This window comes from Phodopus roborovskii, unplaced genomic scaffold (genome assembly GCF_943737965.1).
Source record: "Phodopus roborovskii unplaced genomic scaffold, PHOROB, whole genome shotgun sequence".
In the NCBI taxonomy this organism is placed as follows: domain Eukaryota; kingdom Metazoa; phylum Chordata; class Mammalia; order Rodentia; family Cricetidae; genus Phodopus; species Phodopus roborovskii.
This window is the reverse complement of record NW_026126433.1, coordinates 31,988,072-32,008,978: the sequence shown is the minus strand read 5'-3', so window position 1 is coordinate 32,008,978 and position 20,907 is coordinate 31,988,072. Positions and strand designations below refer to the sequence as shown.

General features: G+C 35.3%; 1 protein-coding gene across 3 annotated transcripts in view; it reads left to right on the top strand.

The window, feature by feature from the left end:
• Rabgap1l (RAB GTPase activating protein 1 like) overlaps positions 1-20,907 on the top strand; it is a 569,277-nt gene that overhangs the window by 326,499 nt on the left and 221,871 nt on the right. For all 3 annotated transcript variants that reach the window (XM_051186069.1, XM_051186071.1, XM_051186070.1), the window contains exon 15: positions 13,844-13,918. In XM_051186069.1, coding sequence (XP_051042026.1) covers positions 13,844-13,918 — 75 coding nt within the window. The remainder of the gene's footprint in view (positions 1-13,843; positions 13,919-20,907) is intronic.

Here is a 20,907-nt window from a genome sequence, read left to right as displayed (position 1 = left end):
TGTGGGTTAATAATTTGGTAGTAAAATGTTTTGTGGAAAAACAAATACAACTTCTATTAAGTACTTCACAACAGAACACTATTGGATTTATTTTAAAGGCTGGACTTAGGGTTTTGCTTTTTATATTAATAATGAAATACACTGTTTTGAGAAGACAAACAATGCCCATTTATGAATGAAATATAATATTATTAACATTGTCTTCTAGACTTAGAGAAGGTATTTATGGTTGAGAATAAATTACCTTCACTGAGTTAGTGACATTTTAAATAGAATTTTCTAGCTATTTTACTTCTTTTAATTCAATTTTCCTCTTTGGGGTTCCTGAAAAAACTTTAGTTGAAATGAAAGCATTTATCAAACAGATGACAGTATACTTTGTGTAGCTTCATGGCATAAGGTTTTCCTTTATGTGACAGAGTTCCTAACAGAAACAAAGGAAGATTCATTTTTGTATCAGAGGTCTCAGTGCAGGTTCTCTTTTTGTGGGCTTGAGGTAAAGCAGCGTATCATGACCGACATGTCTGGCAAAGCACAGCAGCTTGTGAGAAGAAAGCAAGATGTAGACTGAAGGACATGCTTGTAGCGATCTACTTTTGTAATTCTGTACATCCTAAGGTTTCCATTGCTACCGGCTGAAGGCTAAGTATTGAGCCTGTGGGGAATACTTCAAGCCACAGCAGCATATTTGTCTGAGCAAACCCTAAGTCTAACCAGATTCAGTCATGAGAGCCCTTTGGTTTGGAGGGAGGTCTCCTGAACCAAATTTAATTCGGTATATGTTATTGCATTTGGGTTTACAGCTTATGTCCAAGCTAGGTTCAACTACACAACCTCAATAAGCCAATGAAGAGTCAAATTAATAGTGACAAGCAGATATAGGAAATTTATTCAGTGTGACTTCATTGGGGAGAGGGACAAAGAGATCCAGTGAACCTCCCAAGTCTACTTTGATGAGAGGTAATTTTGAAGTAATATTAAAGTTTAAATAGAGAATTAAGGGTGTATATGTTATAAAATTTAACCAGTCCTGCTTAAATTGTTGTCTTACTCACTGCTGACCTGGATGTCCTTGTCTGGGCTTTAGTTTTATCATCTAAAGTCATTAGGACTATGTGAAATCTCTTTCCAGAAACTTTTCTTCTCCTAGTATGAGATTCTTGAGGAAATTACCATATGGGGAGGAGACATTGTGTTCATAGTCTGATTGAGAGACAGAGGTGTCTCTTTAAAACACCTGCCTGGCTACCAATTAGGTTACAAGCAGTACTTTAGAAGATTCAGGAACCCCTTGAAGAATTAAGGCTTTTAAATTCTGTGTAGATCACCTCTTGAATTCTGTGAATGTTTTTGAGTTAGGACATTATTTCTAAGATATATCTAGATATTGCCTGCTGAGGAGTCCTTTGAATCCTTTGTTGGAACATTTTTAAAAGCACTCTATTAAGTGTTTTCGGTAGACCTTAAGGGACAACATTGTATTCTCAAAGAAAATTAACTTTCTTAAGGAAAATGAATTATTTCAAATCTTCTTAATGTTGAACAACACAAACACACACTAGAAACTCATGAAACCTTGTGATTTAGAAAGCACTTCTGAACTCTTTTTGTTTGACATCTGTTGTTATCTGTGGGAAAATAGAATTTCCTGTATTTCACAAATGATATTGAGAGAAGTTAAATGAGTCCTAAAATTGTATTGCCTTTTACATTTCCAAGAGTAGCATTAACTCAGTTTAAAATTCTGTAGTATTACTTTGATTATATATATTTAATGAAAAATATTTATGAAATAACCTCCACATGTCAGGAACCATGCCAGGCCCTTTTCTAAACACCATGTTATGCATATTATCCTGATATTAGGTTAACTAATCCTCAGGAAGGCTGTGTTTTGGCCCTTGTCAAGCACACAGGACATCAGATATCTAAGCTGTTCTAGCTGTATCTAGCTGACTCTAGAACTCATGTTTTTTATATCCTGACTGTTTTCTTAGTGTTATAGGTGTAGTTTTTAAATAGGTGAATCTTAGCATCATCATCATAAATGAAATTTGGAAGACTGTAAAATAATACTAAAATGCAAAGAAAAAATGACCTAGTTGTCTCTGTATATGCAAATGTGTTCCTGGAAGACAGTAAAGATAATGTTGTACATGTTTTCGCCACTGTACTTGAATTTACTCAGTCTTCTAGACAATGTTTTAGTTATATTTTGTTGTTGTTGTGGGATCCAAAGCATCATTACAGCCTGGACATGAGTAGAAACATCAAATAGAAGAATGACTTTATTTTCATTGATTTCAAGCAGAATTTTAAAATCCAAGCTTATATAAAAAACATACTTGAATTTCAACAAGCATCTAAGTTTCACCTCTTTTGACAAATAATTGTTAGAAGTACTTGTGGAGGATTGGCACTATAGTCTCTTTGTGGCTTAGGGCCTTTAAAGGTTTTAGTAAGACCAGTGGTATCTAATAATAATAATGAGAAATAAGTAATGCTCATACACTTTGCTCTATATTAGAACTAATTTTAAGAATACAGAAACTTTATTTTTATTAAAATACTCATGTTTATATTCTGTACTTTTATTAAGTAAATCTTCCTGTCTAAACACTTTGAGATAAAGATAAAAAACTACTAGATAGCACCCAGAAGCCTCCTGCCTTACTCCTTTGGTCAGTGCCTCTCCCAAATGTAACCAGCATCCTTGACTTTAAAGAATTATTCAAACAACATGAACTCTGTTGTATTTTTCTTTTATAAGACTGTGATATTATCTATTCTGACTATGGACATTCATTTTACTGCAGATAGTAGCAGTTTGTTATGCTCATCATTGTTTTATATGTCACAGTATGAATGTACCATAAATTAATTTGAGTTGCCTTCAGTTTCTAGATATTATGAATAATGTTACTTTACACACTTGTATCACAAATGCTTTGGTATATACCCAAGCACACCATTTCTGTTATCTATATATTAGGGAGGGAATATCTGGGTCAAAGAGTTCTCATCTTTTCAGGTTAACTGTATCAGTCAATCTATCTATCTATCTATCTATCTATCTATCTATCTATCTATCTAATCTAACATCAATGTATACTTTCTAATTGCTGTATAGTTTTTCTCCATCCATATTTCTAGGGGATGCATCATTCTTATTAAGTAACCATATTTTAAAGAATGACGTACTGAATAAAGTTTGGGTCCTGTGTATGTGTACATACTTCTGGATTGTTGTGGGCCATTGATCTCTGAATATGTCTTTGTAACCAGTGCTTCATGATTACTGTGATTTTATTTCCTCTACTGAGAAGTTTATTACCCGATAGTAGAAGCCTCCCATTTTATTCTGCTTCATACAGTTTTAGCTACCTGGTCCTTGGTCATTTCATGTATTATAATCGGCTTGTAAGTTTTTGAAAACAAACAACATCTTCTAATATTTTAATTGGGTTCTTGGGACCATTTTGAATCATTAATGTATCTTTTGTGTACATGTATACTTTACAAAGACCCAAACATGAGTTGTTGGGTTTTACACATTATATATTTGTTATTTGTATTCTGACTTTATCATAACCTCTGGTTTTTATTTAGTTTAGTTTCTTTAAGTTCCATTTGCATTTTTAAAAAGTTTTTTAGAGAGATATTTATATCATTGATATTTGAGCCTTTCTTACATATTGTTAAAAATCGTAAAGTCTATTGGAGTTGGAGTTACAGGCATTTGTGAATTGCCTGACATAGGTGCTCAAAATTTAACTTGATTTTTCTAGAAAGAAACAAGCAATAACCAGCTAGCCATCTCTTTAGTAACAATTTTTAATATCTATTCATCAGTGCCTTACAGTCTATCTCCCTCTGCTATCCCCACTTCCACTCTTTCATATGTCCTGGTTAGGTTTTTGTCAACACAGGGTAGAAGCAAACAAGAAAATGCCTCCATTAGCATGTTGTTGACAAATCTTTGGGGTCATTTTCTTGATTTCTAATTCATAGAGCAGGGCCAAACCTTGCAAGGGCAATGCTGCCCCTGGGATTGTGGCCTTGAATGGTATAAGGAAACAAGCCAAGCAAGCCATGAGGAGCCAGTCGGTAAGAAGCCTTCCTTAGTGGCCTCTGCTTTAATTCCTGCCTTGAGGTTCCTGCTCTGACTTCCCTGAATGATTGTAAACTGGGAAATAAACCCTTTGCTTCCGAAGTTGCTTCTGGTCGTGTTTATCACGGCAGTAGAAACCAAAATAGGACAGCATATTAATAATATAAACACTGTACATTGGAAATCTCTCTGTCTCTCTGTCTCTGTCTCTATCTCTCTCTGTGTACACATAAGAGAGAGACAGAATATGTATATATGTATTTGCATATTTATGTGTGATTTTGAGGGTTAACTTTTTATCAGACAAAAACTATTTGTTACAGCTGTTAATCTCATTGTAGAGACTTGAGGTTATTCCTTGGGTTCTTGTTAATGTACTTATTCGTAGAATAGATTTTCTATGAGTAAGAATTTAACTTAGAAGATACGATTTTATTTTAAATATAAATTTTGTTTTGAGATCTAACAAGGAAAAGGTTAGTGAAGCTGGAGACCTGGAAAGAGAATGAGTGATTTGCAATGCTCTTGAGAGTGCCTGACGACATTTAAGATTTTTTTTTTTTTCATGTGCATGGTCTCAGAAGAGCTTTTCTTGTTGTAGTTTCTATGAAGCCCAGTCTTTTAACCAAATAGCCTGTTGAGCCATCACCTTGCTATTGTGGTACAGGAAAGGGTAGGTTTATGAGGATAACTTAAAGGAGGGGGGGTGAAAGTAAAATAAAGGTCTTTGGATATATTCACTCTTTAGAAGGTAATGTTGCTGTTTGATAAGAAAAGTGAGGGTTTTTTTTTTTAATATATAAAAGAGGATGAGATTAAATGATGGCTAACCTGCAAAGACAAAGCACAAAGGTTATTCATATAAAACAATGTTAATGCTTCCTATTAAGTTTATTACTTTTCTCCCAATTGAGACAAGTATTCCTATACCAGATTAAAATGCCTTAAATGTCCTAGACAACAAAACTGTGAGTGAATTCTTTAGGGTACAGAATTACAGGGTTTGTATCCTGCTTACTAATTGTATGCAATTGCCAGTATCTTTATAACTTTGAAGCCTCCTCCTTATTCAAACCTCTTCCTGCCTTCTCCCTAGGAAGAATGAATCTGAAGGTGTAATACCACCTTCATGGAAGAGAGGTTAGATGAAATCTCTGAGTTTACTATGTACTAGTAAGGAGAGAAGAACAAAGGAAGACCTCAGCTGAAGTTACTCTGGCACATTTCCTCCAGAGGCTCTTTAGCATAAGAAGTAGCAATGGAGTTACAAACCCTTAAAGGGTTCCTTATTTCTACCATCTCCTTCCTCTACAAAGTACTTCATATTTCCAAAGTCTTTATGCGTATAGGACTCTTGAGTGGTATTTTCCTGTAGTATATATTTTACAGAGTCATGAGTTTGAGAACATAAACTAAATGCAGTGAACAATTTCCCATAATCATGTAGCAATTTATTCTTGTGGAGACATTTAAAAATGTTAAGGATTTGGTAGTCTAGGTTTGTTTGTTTGTTTTTACATTTACTGTTTATAAAGGAGTTAGCATACTTTAAATTATTGCCAAGGGCTTCCTTTAAAATCTATATTAAAAATGAGCCTACATCTAGGAATTGTGCCAGCTATGTTAGATAAGAAAGTTGCTTTGTGAGTGAATATTTGTGAGTACATCTAGTCTTGTTGAGAGTATTTCATATCAGTGAATATATTTTTAGAGTTTATGTTCATACTCATATAAGACAAACTTAACTCTTTTTGAGATAGGGTTTCTCTGTGTATCCCTAGCTGTGTAGCTACAAGACTAGCTCTGTAGACCAGGCTGGCTTCATACTCACAGAGATTCACCTGCCTCTGCCTGCAGAGTCTTAGGATTAAAGGCATGCACCACCTCCACCTGACCAAACTTAACCTTTTAAGCTAACTTTTTAAAATTACATTTGGTAAATAAAATACTATGGAATTTGTATATACGTGTACATATATTACTTAGTCTCTAACTTACAAGGAAATTGCACATCAGAATTTTGTTTGACTAAAGTATTTTGAGTGTGATTTGCTAGCATGATAAGTCATTGCCCCCAAAATATTGTAAGATGCTTTTCTTATAGGCATGGACATTGTCCCACATAATCATAACCTAGCTCCTAGTTAGTCACATAACACTGAGACATTGAAGCTACCAAGCAGCAGACATCACCCATATTTCATTGATGGTCAAATTAGTGGATGTACTGTGTAGAAAAGAGACCAAGTTCAAATCATATGTTTTATTTAATTGTCCCTGACTTATATCTCATCATGCCTGGAATACTTTCTCACTGTTTACTTCATTTTCTTGGTCTTAAAATTTTTAGGGATTATAGGTCAGTCAGTTTTTAGATCGCTGAGTTTAGTCTTATCTGATGTATTTTCATGCTTAGATTTGAGTTATATATCTTTGTCAAGAATTATACAGAAGAGGTCCACTAAACCGATTTCTTCCTCTTAATTCCTATAGTTTAACTTTTCCCATTTTTGATGACTTTCACTTTATAAATAAGTTTTCCTCTATGAGGTTTATCCACTAGATATTTATTCATATTTCTTTTATTCCTTTTAGTTATTCCTTATAGTTAATAGATATTTTATGACTAAATGTACTATTTTGAATCAGATTTTGATATATTCATTCATTTATTTTTTGTCATATCCATGTGTGTGCTTAAGGATTATTTCTTTCCAAATAAGTTTGTTAATTATTTGATAATTTCATACATGCATGCAATATATTTATCTATATTCATTTTTTACTGCTCTCTCTAGCTCCTCCACGATTTACCTTTACTCCTTCCTTTGTGTTCCCCCTTTTTAAAATAACCCACTAGGCCCAATTTATTAGGATCCTTGTTTTATTCATCTTATTACATTATTATATTTTGTCATTGCTGTTACTAATTTTGATGCTCAAATTGTCTCCAAATTGGCCACTAGGATACCTTCAAGATGACTTCTGTATCCTTTTGGTAAATTCCCTAACTTTGTGAACATGGTGTTTTGTTTGACTCAAAAATTATGTTCTGGGCCTATTTTTTATTTCTTTGCTTGGCTTAAGCTTATCAATTTCTCCAGAAGACTCTACTTTTAATCAAAATGGTAAGAAACAAAGGTTTGGATGTCATTGCATGAAAAAAACTATGAGATATATGGATGCATGCATATATGTACATGTATACTTGGTAAGCATGCCTTTTCACCTGTATTTTTAAAAATTATTGATAGAGCTCATAGAGTTTCATGACACTCCATAAATGAGAGTTTTGGAGCCTTTTTCTGGTGTTTCCTGGCCTTTGTGGACCTCTCATTCCCAAGACTTCCCTTTAATACAGGCTTTAATGAATGACATATACTCTATCTCATTTTTTAATCCATCACCCTTGATAGGCTCAAAGCTAAACAATAGCCTGGAAGTGTTTTTGACAAATGTTTCAGGGGAAAAGGCTTTCTATACTAGGTAGCTTATAGGCAGAGTATGGTTGGGAACCTCTCTAATGAGGCTCTGCAAGAGCTCTAACTGGGCTGTATCCCTGGGATTGCTGCCTGGCTGGTTGTCCCTGCAATTGTAGGCTGTTGGTTTCAGGGTTACTGACAGACTGAGGATGACACTTTCCAGGGAACTCCAAATCTACTTGCTCTGCTGAAATAATTATTTCTCTTTGCTAATGTTCTGAAAATGCTGATTAGACAGTTTTCTTCTGCTAGGGAAAAGCAAACTTTTGGAGCTCCTTGTTCAGCCTTTCAAAACAAGCCTGGGCTCTCTTTGTTTCTGTACCTACCTGTGTGTGTTACATAGTTACAAAGTCATAGCAATATTTTAGATTTCATTCCCACACCAGAGGCTTGATTTTATTGTTCTTTTTTTCACACAACAGGCTATGCATGACTACCTTTCCCAGCACCACATTCAAACCATAAGAAGTCTTAATCACTTACCAGCTTATTTCTCACCAGCTCTACTGTTGTTACCTTGGTTTAAATGAACATTATCTTTCCCTCATCTTCCTGTTTGCAGTTTTTTTTTTATTTCACTTAGCATAAAAACAAAAGACTTTACAGAGATTTACTAGGCTCTAAAGGTCTTACTGAATCTTCAACCATTTTGGGGTGGCCACATGTACAGACAAGTTCATACTCAGAACCCTTGTGTTAAACTGACTTTTCTTTTACGAAGAATACTGCCCAACAGATTTACACAGCTTGCCCTTTAGCCTCCCTCATGTGTTCTTTTTCATGTGCAGCATGGCCTATATTAGCCACTATTAAAAATTGTCTTTGTTTCTCCTTAGTAATATCAGTAGTTATACCCATGAAGTCACACCAACACAACTGCCTAAACATTAGCTAGACAAGGACAACAACAATAAACATGCCAGAGTAGACAAGGGAAAGACCACGAGGTCTCAACCCTATATAAAGAACTAAGGAATGTTGAAAGTTGGAGAATTAATTCCCAGGGAATAGCGCCCACAAATTGGTTATCCAGTATCAAATAGTTAGCTCTGAAAACATAGATACAAGTAGTGTTATATAGACTGATCAGGTTATATTTAGGAATATGTATGGATATACAAATATTCATGTAACCATCAATTAATGAAAATAGGCTATGAATTCAAAAGAGATAAAGGAGGAGTTTGGGAGGGTTTGGAGGAGGAAAAGAAAAAGAAAATGATGTAGTTATAATCTCAAAAATAAAAGAAAAACAGTTTGAAAATTAAGTTTCCTTTTAGTCAATTTTTTATTTTTCACTATTATTCTTACTACTTCAAACATATAAATTATTTAGTATGACTATTGTCATCTTTTCATGTTAGAAAAATGAGCTTCATTAGAGCAATTCATTTGCCCACTTTGCTCACTGTCTCTACTGGGCGTCTATATTTTGCCTTATTACAAGAAGTTAGCTTAGGGAAGTTAAGTAATTCTGGTAAGTAGCAGAGCTAAAATCTGAGATGCTTAACATTCAAGACACTAATAGAAAACTTCTAGGAGCCAGGCTGTGGTGGTACACACCTTTAAACCCAGCACTCAGTGGGTAGAAGTAGGCAGATATCTGTGAGTTCAGGGCCAGCCTGTTCTATAGAGTTCCAGGACCAGCTCCAAAGCTGCACAGAGAAACTCTTTCCTGGGGGAAAAAAGGAAGGAAGGAAGGAAGGAAGGAAGGAAGGAAGGAAGGAAGGAAGGAAGGAAGGAAGGAAGGAAGGAAGGAACACTTCTATGTAGAATTTGAAGCCGAGTCTTAGAATATTATACTAGCAAATTGCTGTTCCTAGCACTAGAGTGATGGAGGCTACTTTGAGGTCAGCATAACTATGTTGTTTTTAGTGTGAAAACAAATTGTGATTTTCAAAGGAAGTAATGATAAATAAGTTTTAGAAAATTATCTCTTCATTGTGGATTCATTGTTGTAAGTACTGAATGGATATGGAAATGTAATTAATTGTTAATGATTTTAAAAGTTTAGTTGTAGAAAACAATATAAAGGGTATTAGGTACTAAACATTTTTAATTAGAATATTCATCTAGAAACAAATTTTAAGTGTAACATTGTAGTTTGGAAATAGACCTATGCTGATACTGTACATGAGTTTTCAAGTGTTTGCAACTTTTATAGAACTAATAATTCATGATTATAATCAATGGCAATTTTGCTTTTATTAAAAGTACTTTATATTTATTTTTAGGCTAGTAGCTGAGATAAGCTATTTCAATTTAATCTTGAATACATATTTCTACATAATAATAAATATATACAATACTCAAATGCATATATACAGTCAATCATTTTTATGGGTTCTATACTTACAGACTCATTTACTTTCAGCTGCAAAATTAGCACTTAAAACCATTAATTTGGTTATGTTTTTTGTTATTGTTGTTATTGCTTGTTTCTCCCAGTATTCAGAGTCAAGAGATTTGAATTGTTTGATGCTGAACTCTCACACTGTAAACAGGCATCACATTATATTTATTGATACAGGCTTCCCTTTTTGAGTGATTTTGGTGTGTGCAGTGGCCCCCACATACAGCCTTGAAGCCCTGGCTAGGGCTGCTAGTGGCTGAGAGGCTGTGATATGCTTTAATTCATTCAATAATAAATGAACAGTATGTATTAAATATGTTACCTTAAAACAGATTCACAGCTAAAACCAAGTTATGCTGTGGTTGATTCTGAAAATGGTATGGCAAAAGGTGAATAGGAGCCAAACCCTTTCTTCCCTAAGGAAAATAATTAAGAATCATAGAGTCTAAAATCCTGACAACTTCATAGAATATAACTACTACAAACAGTAAGAAGTGACTGTGTATGTGTGTAGTTCTTTATTAAACTCTAGTGAAATCTACTTTTGTGTCTTTTGTTTATTTTTTTTCTGGAGGTGATACTCAAGTTCATATCTAAGTACAGTAAGTGGTTACTAATGAGTATTTTTAAATATTTAAATTATAATTTAAAGTTATTAACTTTATTGAACATATTTAATTTCATTTATGGTTTTAAAAGTAAGTAATATTTTTATACTTACAAATTTGGAGAAATATTTCCAGTACTCTTCATTAACTCCATACCTCATTTGGATTAAGTCCTCCCTACAAGTCAACCAGTCTTGGGAATTTTGTGATTATTATTCCTCTACATTTCGTAGCTGCAGTCATACTTGTGAATAGCTTTTTTTTTTATTGCTTTTTCAAATTCTTTTTTTTTTTCAAACATTTATACACAATATTTGGGAATTTGGGCGTCGTTCTTTCCAAACTACTTCCTGCTGGTAAGGGGTGCTGTCATGGGGGATTCGAAGAAGATTCAGATATCCTGGCTGTAGTCTGTAGGGCTGTTTTGTCTAGCTGTTTTGAATGTAGGATCACCTTGTACTATGTTTCAGGCGGTCTGGCGTGATCAAACCACATTAGTCTGGAAGGAATCTACATCTTTTCATTTTCTGTGGAAACAAAAATAGAAATCCTTTTCCCCAGTAACTTGTCCTTCAACTTAAATTTTGGAGTCAAAGCATTTTTTTAAATTTAATTTATTATTTTACATGTCGATCCCAGTTCCCTCGTGAATAGCTTTTTAAATATTCTCTGAGTATATATCTAAGAGAAAGAGTTGTGCTTGATAGTTAAGTTTTGTATTCATCTTCTTAACTTGGCTATACAGGTCAACAAATCTTCCGAACTTGAGATCCACAAAGCAAATATAGATTAGAGTGAAGGCCTAGGCTCTGGAAGAGCTAGAACAATTAGTGTGATTGTGGCCTTCACACTTTCCTTTTTTTTTTTTTTTTTTTAAGTGGCATCCAAAATCCAAAGAAATAGTTTTATTTTAAGCAACACTTTAATTTTGAATTTTCAACTGTTTATAAATTAGATAATATCTTCTTGATATTCCCTTATCTCATTTGGATAAAAGTGTTTTAATAAAATTATGCGTCATAGGCTTGTTTTCATTGCCTCTAAATTCATGAGGAGGAGTCATATCTATATTTTAACACTAATAATTTTGATTGAAATACACAAACACACACACACACACACACACACACACACACACACACATACATTCATACACACGCTTGACTATAGACCTTCCAAAAACAGTTTTGTTGTAGACCATGGCTTACCCCAATAACTGCCATTTATTGAGCACATTAGGAACCATACCATGGACTAAATATATTATATTAGTTAAACCTTAAATGGTTCATGCAGAATACTGGCTTTATATTTTTGTCTAAAAAACTCAAAGGTTTTCTTTCATTGTCAGAACTTGGAAAAGGGCACTAAGACACCAACCCTAACAATACATGTGCAAATCTGCGTGTGCACATTTGTGTGTGAAGATTATAAGATTATCAGTATGTGTGGTTTTAGTTTTTGTAACTTGAACATAGTGTTTCCATAGCAACTGTGTGTAGAGAGTTGTTCATAATGGCTCCTGGTATGTTGAGGTTTGCAGTGTACTTTGGTAGTAAAGATTTGGCACCAGACTGCTCGAATGTGATTCTCACCTTTTGTTGAGTACCTGTGTGAAATTGGAAGCAGAGTTAAATCATTGTACCTTAGTTTCCTTAGTTGTGATGGAGGGGACAAGTAAGTAATATTAGTTACCAAGTGGGTATGAAGAATTAATTGCTCAAATCCAAATAATTTGTCTTTTTAAAGCTCTTATTTTATTTTTTAATGGTGAAAAAATGTATATCTGGAATTAGCCAGCTGGACTCAGTTTAGTTGATCCCAATTGTGTTGGCAACATCCAGAGCATCATAATCAGGAGGCATCTGAACATACGCCTTCTTCTCTCCGTCAGGCCTTATGAGAGTGTTGACTTTGACCACATCAATGTCAAAGAGTTTCTTCACAGCTTGTTTGATCTGGTGCTTGTTGGCCTTGACGTTCACAATGAACACAAGTGTGTTGTTGTCTTCTCTTCTTCATGGCTGACTCAGTGATCAGGAGGAATTTGATGATGACATAGTTTGTGTCTCCGGGGCGCACTCTTCCGAGGGTATTTTTGGGCTGCCTCCAGAGCCACCGGATCTTGGGTCGCTGGAAGGTGGGTGATGTGTGGATCTTCTTTTTGTGGCTGTGGACACCCTTCAGCACTGCCTTCATGGTTTTCAAGGCCTTTGCTTTGGCTTCGGCTTTGAGGGGAGCAGGAGCTTCCTCCTTCGCTTTTGGCACCATCTTGATGAAAAAACTTTGTTTTTTACTTTAATTAATAAAATAAAATAAGAATTTGTTGCTGACTTGGTGTTTACATTTCTGTTAGTGGGCAGAATACCTTCCTGTACCAAAGATGCTAGAACATAGGACTGACAGCTCTGTGTAGCCATCAGCTCAACTTTTCCATGTTCAATGAGTTGTGTAGGTGTTATCTTCAGCACTGTGGCCTTGCTGTCCATTTGTGGAGAGTACACTATAGTCTTGGAAACTGCCTAGGTTATTTGGGGTTCCCATGGGACTCCTTTGACCAACAACTCAATTAGGTGAAAATCAATCCATGGACTTGAAGTTTCATTTGGTGACAAGAGATGGCCAGCTTAGACTCCATCTCCCCCATTGTTTGGCAGTTCATTTCATTTAGATTGCCTTCATACATGTATATATTTTAAGAAGCTTCTACTCTTATTTCCCCCTCAAAGAGCCCTTAAGTTTAGCTATCTTTCCCCTCATCCAATTTCCTTTCTGCCCAATGTGTTCCTCTTGTTCCAGTCCCACATCCATCCATAATTTCCCTTAGTAAACAAGATTTATCTGTACCCCTGTTTCCTTTACTCTGTATTTACCCTCTGGAATTCTGTGGATTGTAGCTTGTCATTGACTTAACAGCTAATATCCTCTTATAAGTGAACACGTACCATATTTCTCTTTCTGGGTTACCCAACTCTGGATGATTTTCTAGTTCCAGCCATTTACCTGTTAATTTCAGGGTTTCTTTTTCTTTTTTAATGTTTCAGTAATACTTCGTTGTATACATGAACCACATTTTATTTATTGATTCTTCTGTTGGAGGACATCTAGGTTGTTTCCAGTTTCTGACTGTTATGAGCAGAGCAGCAATGAACATGGTTGAGCAAGTGTCTCTGGTAGGATGAAGTGTAACAAAAAGCTCAAAGACGGGACAAGCAGGCACCTGATGTGAACCAACACTTAGCTTCTAATGTATAAATCTTACTGTGACTTTTTCATTGTTTTTTTCTAGGCCTATTCTGTGTATGATGAAGACATTGGGTACTGTCAAGGACAGTCTTTTCTTGCCGCTGTATTGCTGTTGCATGTAAGTAATTTTCCATGTGCTAAATAGCATATTGTTACTAAGTTTATTTTCTACAGAGTTTTTATATTCGTGCTGATTTCCTGTTTGAGGAAGATTACACATGACATATCTCTTTAAATTATACCTTGGGTGATAAATTAAAAGATCTGATGTCCAAGACAGGACAGTTTTCCAATTAGGTTTGTTGGCTAGAAACAAACAAATTGCTTATTTTGAGTTATTTTTAGCTCAACTATCTTGAATAAAGAAGTCAGCATAAGCATGAATATCAGAACTCAGACCACAATGAACTATTATAACAAAGAAATCTAGATTTTTTTGTGATTTATTTTTATATACTCCTCCTTTCTGTCAATCACTTTCATTTAGCATCAATCGATAGGTTCTGGGCTTCAAGTGGGATTAGAGATGAATCATTTGTATTTTTTGTCCAGGATGGGACACAAATAATGTACATACAAACTTATTTTTGGTCTCCTTTCTTTGTGTTTATTGGTTTTTCTGATGAGAGAAACAATACATGCTCATTGAGAATTCAGTGTGCTTATCTAAGTGGAGCACTGGGGCAAGATAGCAGACAGCAAACTTGACCCACCCATTCCTGCCAGAACTGACGGAAAAACTTTCTGAAGCAGGTGGCTATTTTGGCAAGAAATGATAATTAAAGTTTAGGAATTGTAGATAAGAGAACAAGAGCAAGTGTATGAAATGGATACTATATTTAGAGAGAAACCACAGAAGGTCACACTTTACTACATGTAGGAAGTAGTGTGGGGAAAAAAATGGCAAGATAGGCAGAAGCCACATGGTAAGTACTACAGAATCCTTCCACTACAGTGATTTCCTTCTAACACAAATGTGCTCACTAACCAAGGGTTGACATTCATATTCTTGTTGTATTTGTTTTTATTTAGAGGGTAGAGCTGAGAACAACAAACAGCTGTGGAGATACTAGCTTAAAAACATCAGTCTCCACAAAATATGTGAAAAAGAAGAAAGTGAGAAACATTTAGAAGGAAAAATTGGCAGGTTCTGGATTAGTAAAGGAAAAGTCAAAGGTGACATGCCAGGTTTTCTAGCTTGATGGATGGTGGCAGAGTACTTTTAGCTGAAAGAATTATACTAGATTGAATGAAAGCAGTTTGTGGTTAATTATTAATTTTATTTATTTATTTATTTATTTATTTATTTATTTATTTATTTTTGGTATTTTGAGACAGGGTTTCTCTGTGTAACTCTGGAGCCTGTCCTGGAACTAGCTCTGTAGACCAGGCTGGCCTCAATTGAACACACAGAGATCCTGTTGCCTCTGTCTCCCAGTGCTGGGACTAATGGTGTGCACCACCAGCACCCGGCTAATCTTGTTTGAAATTCTTTGAAATTGGGATTTTCTGAAATTATTAGAGCTGTGCAGCAACTCACTGATACTAAAGACTGATAACCTGGGGAGACATAAAGCCGACAGATGAGAGTAGATCAGATTGTCTCAGGAGAGTAAACAAGACTAAGAAAATGAGAGTGAAGTTTGAGAACACCAAACATTGAAATAGTTGAAGAAGAAGTGGAATATTTCACCTCTTACTTTTTCAGTAGGACGAAAATAATTCATGGTGTCGGGTGCAGCAAAGAGGCCCAACAAGTTTAAACTAAGGCATTACTTTGAGCCTAGCACTCTGAAAATGAGCATTTGTAGTAGATTGACTATCTCAATGTGGGTTACCTTGTTCTAGTAAAAGTGTTACTCAATGGTTCGGTTGGCATGATTCTCCTCACCTCACTTTAGGCTAATGCTTCTTTTGTTGCATCCTGTCTGTGATCTTGCTTTTCTTCTCTTTTTTTGATATCTTCACATCCAGTTTTCTGATGCCCTGTGATATCTAACACTTTATAGTCCCAATTCTTTGGGGGCTCTTCTTCTAGCACTGAATGTAAGCAGTGTATAAAATGGTTAGATCCCTCAGGAGACTGGACAGTGTGTTTCATGGTTCAGAGCCAACTTTCTTCTAAAGGAACCTTTGTACTCACTGAGATGAAAATCTAAGATTCAAGTCAAGAGTGGTACTGCTTTGTTGTGCACAAAATAATCCTTGAATATCCACATATGATCATTTTTACCCCTGTCCATTGTGTGTCACATTTGGGGGAAGATGTGACCAAGTATCCACTTATCTTAGACAGGCAGCAGTGACAGGCCAGCCAGGAGAAAAGATGAGGTTATTGGGATTACCTGCTGGAGTCTGAGAGCAGGGGATGACTCAGAGGTAGCTGTGTCACCAAAATGTGCACTCCTGCCTAAATGACAACTCACAAAAGCTGAATCCATGAAGATCCCAACACAGTTTGCAGCTGTTTGGAGAGTTTTCATTGCAGTTATTACTGTTTAATACCTGGGAGAAGGGGCTTGTGACCTAACACTTAGAACTTTCTTGAGACTTCTAAGTTTATTTCATTCCCAAGCCTTGTAAGACTTTAAATTTCATTTACTTTCTGTATCTTAAAGAGCCTCCCTCCAAGGTGGATTGCTTGAATTTAGAAGAAACCACTACACAATATAGCCCTTTCTATAAACATATGATAATCCATTGATTAAATTTGCGTGAGAACATAGTGCTAAGAAATCTGGCATGAGGTTTCTGGGAGGCTTAGCTTATTTTCAGGTTTGTAACTATTTGGGAATGTACCCACATTATTGTTCTTACCTTCTAAGGAGAGCGAGAATGAGTCAAATAACTAGAAAAGGCAAATAATTAGAACTTTTGTGTGCTACCTATTTGCAATAATGAAAGCCATATAACAAATCAGCCTTTGTGAACTTGGTCACTAAAATATCACCCAAGACAGACATCCTTAATATGTCTCATACTCTAAATTAATTAAATGATGTAGTCATCATGGATTTTAAAAATAACTGGAAAGACAGAAATGCCTTCAGCATCCTTAAAAAAAAAAGGTTAACTGATATTCAGCATTATACTAATTAAAATATATTCTAATTTGTAATTTGTATTTTTTTAATAAATTAACCAACATATTTTGTTAGCCTGTCAACCTGTCAGCTAGTTTGAAGAACAGAAAGGTTTTTTTTCCTGTGTCATTCTTCTCTGTTGCCTAAGCTAGTAGAAAACCATAGGTTACCCTAAAGAATTCACCAAGCACACCATCACAAGTCCAGAGAGATGTTATTAGGGTCATACTGACTAATAATTTTATCACTTATATAAGCTGCTCACGCTTTTTGCAGCAATCATCCTTGGCAAGTGCATATTAATCATTGCCAAAATCTGCTTCTTTGTGGAATGCTATCCTTCATTTATAGTTTGCATTCATTACCTAAGAGTAAAGAAAACGCAAAAGTATATTCAAAATGAAGTTCTGAATTTTTCAAGAGTTTCATATCCAAATAGTCTGTTAAAATTAGATTCTTCTGTGTTGTAGAAAGTTTTCAGGGGCTTTGGCAATAGCTCCGTGGCACTGAATAGTTTAAGCAGTGCAAGGATTATCAAATAGGTGCTGTTACGTACATTGAGTGAGTTATAAGAACTATGTTATCTGTAGTTAGAGAGTATTATAGCTGACTTAGAACAACAATTTTCAACTACTTTAGAACTTAAATGTAGATAATCTTTAATATCACCATGTTAATATTAATAGATCAAGTGAATGATTATATATTTCATTGTCTATGAAAATCATATGCAATTTTAACATAGTATGTTTTTCTACCATATGCATTGCCGACTACTTTTAAACTAATTTAAATTGAATGCATACTGTTTTTGGCCTTTACAAAATTATGCTCATTTTTAATGCTAAATTACTATATTTTAAATTATTTGGCATGCAGAGAAACTCTCCAGATGAAAGAAGGATTGTGTTATTTAAATGTATTGTGTTTAAAAATCTCTAAGTAGGCACAGGTTCTTTAGTTTTTTTGTTTTTGTTTTTCTGGTGAAGGGCTACATATATACACCCTGATTTTACTCACAGGCATACTTTAATATTTTGATCAAATGCTTTACACATATACATCACAACTCTTGTTTTAATTACCCTAGCATGAGTGTCTATAATCCTCTGGTCCATTTCTCAGTACCCACAAGGTAGTTTTCACTGTTTGTAATTCCAGCTGCAAGGGATTCAGTGCATTCTTCTGGTCTCTACAGGTACATACATTCAGACAAAGCACTCACACACATAGAACAAAATAAACCACACAACAAAAACATTGAAAAAATATCCACTATTGTTGTAATCACAACTTTAAGTTAAAAGGAAACATTAAAATGACTATGTGGTAGTATTTTGTGTAGTAGAATGTTATAGAAATGGAAAAAATGTTTACACTGTATAAATTATTATGAATGAATTCTATAAGTGTAAGTTCTATTAAAGAAGGTGTAAGATTACATTTGGTGTGATTCAGTTTTATATTAACATTCGATAATGGGCAGTTATTTTCTTTTAGAATATTACATAAATTAAAATATGAAAATATATATAGTACAAAATGTAATGGTTCCTGTTGAAGTCAGGATGGTGAATTTTCTAGGAGAGGTTCATTACTGAAAAGGCTAACACGGGGATCTTCATTGGTAAAAAACAGTATTTTCTTTCTTAGACTAGCTGGTGGCTGCATGGGGCCTTGTGGTTTTTGTTGTTGTTTTGTTTTGTTTTTGTTTGTTTATTTGTTTTGGTTTGTTTTGGTGTTTTTGCCTTTTGACCAGTTATTTATTAGAGCATACATTTGACTTTTGTGTACTTTGTGAATTCTATTTCAGAATAAAATAAATTAAAATGTTATTAGTCCCTTAGTGGAATTAGTCCCTTAAAGACAGGATTAAGATATGATTTTCATAGTGGCTATAAGAAATGACAAACAGATCAGGCTGGAGAGATGGCTCAGGGGTTGAGCTCTAACTGCTGTTCTGGAGGCCTTGAGTTCAGTTCGTAGCACCCAAGTTAGACAGCTTACAGCCATTAACTCTAGCTCCAGGGGACCTGAGGTCCTCTTCTGGCCTCCATGGGCACCCACTCATGCATGTGACATATGTACAGGTATATAAAATGCAAACACATAAAACAACAGTAATAAAGTATTAAAAATAAATAAGAAACAGAGCTGCTTACCACTTGTCTTGGAAATCAAGATTTCACAGATTAAGATAGCAGCATCCAGATGTCTTTATTTGTACATTGTATATAACCAAAGCTATTTGTAACATTTTTCTAGACTTTTTCTACTATGTGTGATAGTGGAGACATTTACTGGCTTTAAGCTGGGAGTTCAATGGCAAAGATTTTAATGTGGTTGAAATCCAGGGCTCTTAGTTTGTCATCCTAAACCTCTGTAGTTATGCTTGTCTGCCCTTTCCAAACAGAACCCTTCAAAGGGTATTTAAGAGAAAACTAGGAAATTTAATCACTATTTAATGTCTCTTAGGTTAATATGACCTTGGGCAGAATTCTTAAACCAGGGTTCAGTTTCCTCCATTATGATATGGAAACAATATCATTACCTTTGTAGACATGACCTTCTTATGAGTGTAAAGAATATGACTGACTTTGTACATGTGACAAAAGAGAAGTCATGATATGAAATCCACTTTTCTTAATGGACTTAAAGTTATTGGTAATTACTTAATGCCTCTGAACTTCACTAGTCTCATATTTCAAATGTAAAAGTAATGCCTACTCTAAGATTTTTTTGAGAATCAGGTAGATTCATGAATGTCTGTAATACTAGTGGCTTCTATTATTTCTAAAATTAACAGCCAATTTTCTTTTGGCTCCTGATCTTGCTCATTTAAATTGATAACACATAGGAAGCTAATGAACTAACATTGATTTACTTATATTTTTAGCATCTATTTGATTTAAAGGGAAAATGTAAATAAATAGCTAGCAGTTAACATTTTATTTGCATTTCAACATATATATGGACAGAAAAGGAAGTCTCATGAGCTTATGACTTTCCAAATAATCAGCATCTATCTTTATTGGAAAAAAAAGTCAGGAAATCAATAGAGTATTCAGAGAAAGCACAATAGAGTGCTTTCAGAGGAAAAGGTAGATCATTCCACAAGATGTAAAACATAGTGAGGTGGAAAAAGAAACCACTTCATATTAATATCCTTGGCTCTGTTACCATCAAGGCTGTGGGGACACCAGGGTCAGGTCAGCAACCTGAGACCATGTTGGTGTCTGAGGGTCATGCTGCCAACAGGGTCATACTGATCTGGGTGGCCTGTGCTGCCACCAGGGCCATTGTCTCGGTTAAGATTTCTATTTCTGTGAAGAGACATCAAGACTGTGGCAACTCTTCTAAAGGAAAACATTTAATTGAGGTGTTAGCTTATAGTTTCAGAGGTTTAGTCCATTATCATCATGGTAGGACATGGTGGCATGTAGGCAAACATGGTACTATGAGAGATAGCTGAGAGTTCTACATCTTACAGGCAATAAGAAATGAACTTTGGATGTAGCTGGACCATATATGATACCTCAAATCCTGCCTCCACAGTGACACACTTCCTCCAACAAGAGCACACCTATTTCAACAAGGCAACAACTCTCATTAGTGACACTTCCTTTGGGGGCCATTTTCTTTCAAACCACCATAGCCACGTTGATGTCCAGGCTTGAGCTATTGCTGTCAAGGGCCGTATCTGAGTTCATGGTCCTATTGCAGCTGGGGCCTGTGTTGCTTTGCATGGCCTGTGTTACCACAGGGGACCATAGGAACCATGTTTGTTGAAATTTAAGGGCTGTGTGTGTTGCCTGCACTATCCTTTGCTGGTCCTGGGAGAGCTGGTTCTGCCTCTTGCTGACAACTGAAGCAGAAGAACTGGCTCCACTTCTCACAGGCCCCACAATTTGGACAGATGGTTCCACCCTTCACTACAGTCTTCCCAGTGATACACATGGGAAACATGCCCTCACCCCTTGCCCCTGCCACCTGTGGTGAACAAAAGAGCTGACCCTCCCCCTTA